Source organism: Vigna unguiculata, chromosome 3, assembly GCF_004118075.2.
Source record: "Vigna unguiculata cultivar IT97K-499-35 chromosome 3, ASM411807v1, whole genome shotgun sequence".
NCBI lineage: Eukaryota > Viridiplantae > Streptophyta > Magnoliopsida > Fabales > Fabaceae > Vigna > Vigna unguiculata.
The window spans coordinates 11,686,128-11,690,970 of NC_040281.1; the positions used below are offsets into that span (position 1 = coordinate 11,686,128).

The window sequence follows — 4,843 nt, forward strand, 5'->3', positions numbered from 1 at the left end:
ATTTTAAAATGTTATAAATCTATTTTAAAATTATCAGATATTATAACTTAAATTAAAAGAAAGTGTGGGTTAAGGCGATGCTAATATTTTAACTTTTTATTTTTTATTTAATCATTAAAAGTGTGGGTTAGGCGCCAGTATTTTGTTTTATACAAAAGATTAAATAACATGTGTCATGTTGTTTGTTATGAAAGATTATTTTTAATATCGTCCAAAAATAGAGACCAAAAATAATAATTTTGAAAGTGCAAGTATCAAACACAGTGATCAAATTTCGACTAGAGACTATTTTCAAATTAAGGTCAAATTTCAAACAATATTGTACTAATATTTATAATTTAACTTCTTCATTACAAAAGGTATATGGAAAAGCTACGCATCTGAGCAGACAAACATGTGCAGGAGACATTGCAAAAGGATTACAAGAAATTTTAGGAGATCTATTAAACGCTAAAGAAGATTATGCATACTACATATTTCCATAAACATGATTGAAGAAAGTTTAATGCACACAAACTTCGTCCCCATCAGTGATACAAATGCCTTTCAATCCAAATTTTCTCTGGAGAACCATAACCCTAATCTCAATTTTCTCTACTTCGTTATAACCCTAATCTCAATTTTCTCTACTTCGTTAACCTAATTCCTCTTTCAATTAAACACCATGTCATTCTGTCGTAGTAAATAAATGATTACGTCACTCTACAATGCACCACACCAGTGGAAGAGTTACACGTATACATTATTTTTTTAACGATTTTAACGAAGTTAAGTAAAAAAATTTAATTGAATGATATTTTTAAAATTTAGGATCAAATTGAAAAAAAATCCTAAAATAGGATCAAATTGAAAATTTTAACCAAAATGATGAAAAAATTACCTATTAATAATTTAATTTCTGCATTACAAAAAGTTATCCATTAAATTAATATAAAATTAAAGTATCAATAGTGGACAGTTTTAAGGAAACACTTATGACAAATTAAAAAGTGTTTTTCTTTTTCTCTATCTAATCTGTGGTTGGAAATGGGAAGTATGGTGGAGTTAGGAATCAAACGTGATTTATGTGAGAATGGTTGTTGGTTAATTAGTGTACGTACATCGCCATAAGTATCTCTCTATCTATGTTTTCAATTCATCTCTTGGAATGGTGGTTACCTCCTTCATATTTTCCATCTCCTATTCAAATTGATATTATTATATTGAATAATAATAATAATAATAATTGATATAGGTCTTGGTTGGGGAATAAAATTTTAGTTATTACATGTAATTTATTTTAAATTATCTATAAATATTAATCCACAAATAAATAATAGAAAAATGTTTAGAGAATCTTAGAGAGGTAGGTGCAGAATTTGGATTTTGTAAGAATGACACCACATCACTCTAAAAATTAATTTTTGTTAAAGACTTTTCCTCGTAATAATGGTGGTTGGTTTCATCTCAAACGTAACGGTAAGTATGCAACTTGTCGTTTCTTTCTTTCTCTGTTCCATCACGCAAAGTAAGTTGGTAGTTAGTTAGTGATGTAAAATCGAAACTCGAGACAGTACTTACTTAATGACTTCATAAATGTTAAACAATAATAAAAAGCCGTGGGCTGAATTCCATCACCATTTGTGTTCCACCGTTTCCATTCATCTAACTCAATGGAAAACAAACACATAGCAGTTATTGCCTTTCCTTTTGGCAGCCACCTTAAGCCTCTTTTAAACCTTGTTCTCAAACTAGCTCAGGCTGCTCCACACTCTTCATTTTCATTCATTGGCACACACAAATCCAACGCAATCCTTTTCCCAGGATCCCACATCCCCAATAACATCAAACCTTATACCATCAGTGATGGAATCCCAGAGGGTCACGTCCTAAGCAATAATCCAACTGAAAAAATTGATCTTTTTCTCAAAACTGGTCCTCACAACTTGCACAAGGGAATACAACTTGCTGAAGCCGACACAGAGAAGAGAGTCACATGCATCATTGCCGATGCTTTTGTCACCTCTTCTCTCCTTGTGGCTCAGACACTCGATGTTCCTTGGATTGCACTTTGGCTTCCAAATTCATGCTCGCTTTCTCTCTATTTTTACACTGACCTCATACGCCACCACTGTGCAAACCATGCTGCAAAGACAACCTTGGATTTCCTTCCGGGGTTGTCTAAGATCCGTGTTGAAGATATACCACAGGATCTGGTCGTCGTTGGAGAGAAAGAGAGTGTGTTTACAAGGACGCTTGTTTCATTGGGTAAGGTGCTACCTCAAGCTAAGGCAGTGGTTATGAATTGCTTTGAGGAATTGGATCCACCATTGTTTGTTCAGGACATGAGATCCAAGTTGCAGTCTTTGCTCTATGTTGTTCCATTTCCCTCTCCGCTGTTGCCACTATCCGACAAAGATTCAAGCGGGTGCTTGTCGTGGTTGGATACCAAGAGTGCCAGATCGGTGGTTTATGTTTGTTTTGGGACCGTGGTGGCACCGCCACCCGATGAGCTTGTAGCGGTGGCAGAGGCATTGGTAGAAAGTGGGTTTCCATTTCTGTGGTCTCTAAAGGAAGCTCTAATGGGTGGTTTGCCAAGTGGGTTTGTTGAGAGGACCAAGATGCGTGGGAAAGTGGTGCCTTTGGCCCCACAAACGCAAGTTTTGGCACACGATTCGATAGGAGTTTTCCTGACTCACTGTGGGGCTAACTCTGTGATGGAGTGTGTTTCAAGTGGTGTTCCTATGATTTGTAGGCCATTCTTCGGAGATCAAGATATAGCTGGAAGAGTTATAGAGGATATTTGGGAGAGTGGGATGATAATAGAAGGTAGGGTGTTCACAAAAAATGCACTGGTGAAAAGCTTGAATCTAATTTTGGTGCAGGAAGAGGGGAAGAAGATTAGGGAAAATGCTCTGAAGGCAAAGAAGATTGTGGAAGATGCAGTTAGGCCTGAAGGGCAAGCAGCAAAGGATTTCAAGACTTTGGTGGAAATAATTTCTACATCTTAAACTGGAGCAATGTGAAGGATGCTCCAATGGAGCTAGGTACCCATATTCACTGTTTTTGTTGTTTTATTTTTCTAAAGTTTTAATGTGTACTTGCAGTTAAGATTGGTAGACTCTTAGTTTATGTTCCTGTAAGTTTGAGATGTCACAACCTTTCTTAGCCTAATGTTTACCATATAACATATTTGTGATTTTTCAAACCACAACAAAAAACTACACTTTTGATCGATTATTAGGCATGAATCTTGTGCACCCTGTCTCGTACTCGTAACCAAGGCAACATAATAACAGTAACAAAGATGGTTCTGGTTCCCCCGTGTTTACCGTCCATATGGTATACAATGTGTATTTTATAATCTTTTATTAATTATAACTTGTGTTCGAAAGATCGTGGGTCTTTCGAGAAAATATACAGAGACAAAGATCTATGATTTTCTCACATTCAAGTAAATAAGATCACAATAATTTAAGTTTTAAGTACAAAAGAGTATTTGACATCGATTTACTACTTCCTGAGAATGCATTGTATTATTAATAAAAAGTAAGTAATTGATTGTGAAATAAAGTTAATTTATAAAATATCTACGTTTTGATTTATTGCTTTTATTATTTTCATATATGTGTTAATTATTATTTTTAATTAAATTCGTAGCATATTATACTTATATTATGTATATACTGAAAATTTTTATGAGAATAATTATATTTATTTAATATTATTTTCCCATTTGTATCGAGGATAATACGTTAAATAGTAGAATTTTAATAATTTTTTTTATTTAATTAAATTAGTAAAACTATAAATTTCATAAATCTATTTTTTAAATAAATAATATTTACAATATTATAATTTTTAATTTTTAATTTTTAAGTGTTAGAAATTTCATAGCAAATATATATAACTAAAACAAGAAAAAGATATAAATTTCAAGTAATTAAAGTTGTCAACAAGAATTAAAAAATAATCAATATATTCCAAACTTTTTCTTAGGAGTCCGCGGGTAAACCAATATACCAAGATTGTTGTCCTAAAAAACATAATTTGTGATAAAATCACATTAATATCTAACTAAATTGTTCAATCATCTACCATATGTAACTTTATTAAAAAGAAAAGAAAAAAAAATACAAACATGAGTGGACTAAGGAAAATCCATACCACCAAATTAAGCAAACAAATACTCCAAAAAAAAAATAAAAATCAATCGTGTCTATGAAGAACCCACTTAAAGATCAAATTTATTCCATGTGCTTCTAATGCTCCAAGGGAACATTGATTTAGCATATAAAAAACTTGAACCACATTTTGTGAGCCTCATTCCAATCAAAAAGTTTTGACCCTGTAAAGAAGCTTAATCTGAATAACAATCATGGTAACAGTACATATCAAATAAAATCCCAAAAGTAAAGACACCAATAAAGTCCCACTAAAATCTCTAAAAATGCCAAACACTAACAAGAAGAACGTTTACAATTTTTTGTGTTTTATCATAATGACCATCAATATTAAAGAATTTTAGAATTCTGAAGTTATTATAATACACAAAAACAAGGATCTAAGTAAAGCGGTATCAACTTTAATCCTAATAATGTGAAATATTCAAAGAAACATTGTGCAAACTAAAATTATTTTGAAGCATTCAGATACTCCAAAATATATGAATAATAGTTGTAGAGGAAAATCAGTTATTAACAGTTGATTGTCATATTCTTTCTTGTTTCTAAAAGATTATTACTTTTTGTTTCTTGAAAGCTTGTTGTAAGTGATTCAAAGAAAAATCAAATTTGAAAAGACATTTTTAATAACTCCTTGGCAGTGACTTTTTCTTTAGAAATAGACTTTCCACTTTTTATAG

General features: G+C 32.0%; 1 protein-coding gene across 1 annotated transcript; it reads left to right on the forward strand.

Moving 5' to 3' along the window:
- The first annotated feature begins 1,570 nt into the window (after positions 1–1,570).
- On the forward strand, positions 1,571–3,181 carry LOC114176045 (anthocyanidin 3-O-glucosyltransferase 7-like). The gene has a single exon (XM_028060948.1). It carries the CDS (start codon positions 1,653–1,655, stop codon positions 2,988–2,990), a length of 1,338 nt encoding a protein of 445 aa, XP_027916749.1. The 5' UTR covers positions 1,571–1,652; the 3' UTR covers positions 2,991–3,181.
- Positions 3,182–4,843: the final 1,662 nt, after the last annotated feature.

Excerpts from the sequence above, each read along its gene's own strand:
- LOC114176045 (XM_028060948.1), top strand. The coding sequence starts at position 1,653 with ATGGAAAACAAACACATAGCAGTTATTGCCTTTCCTTTTGGCAGCCAC.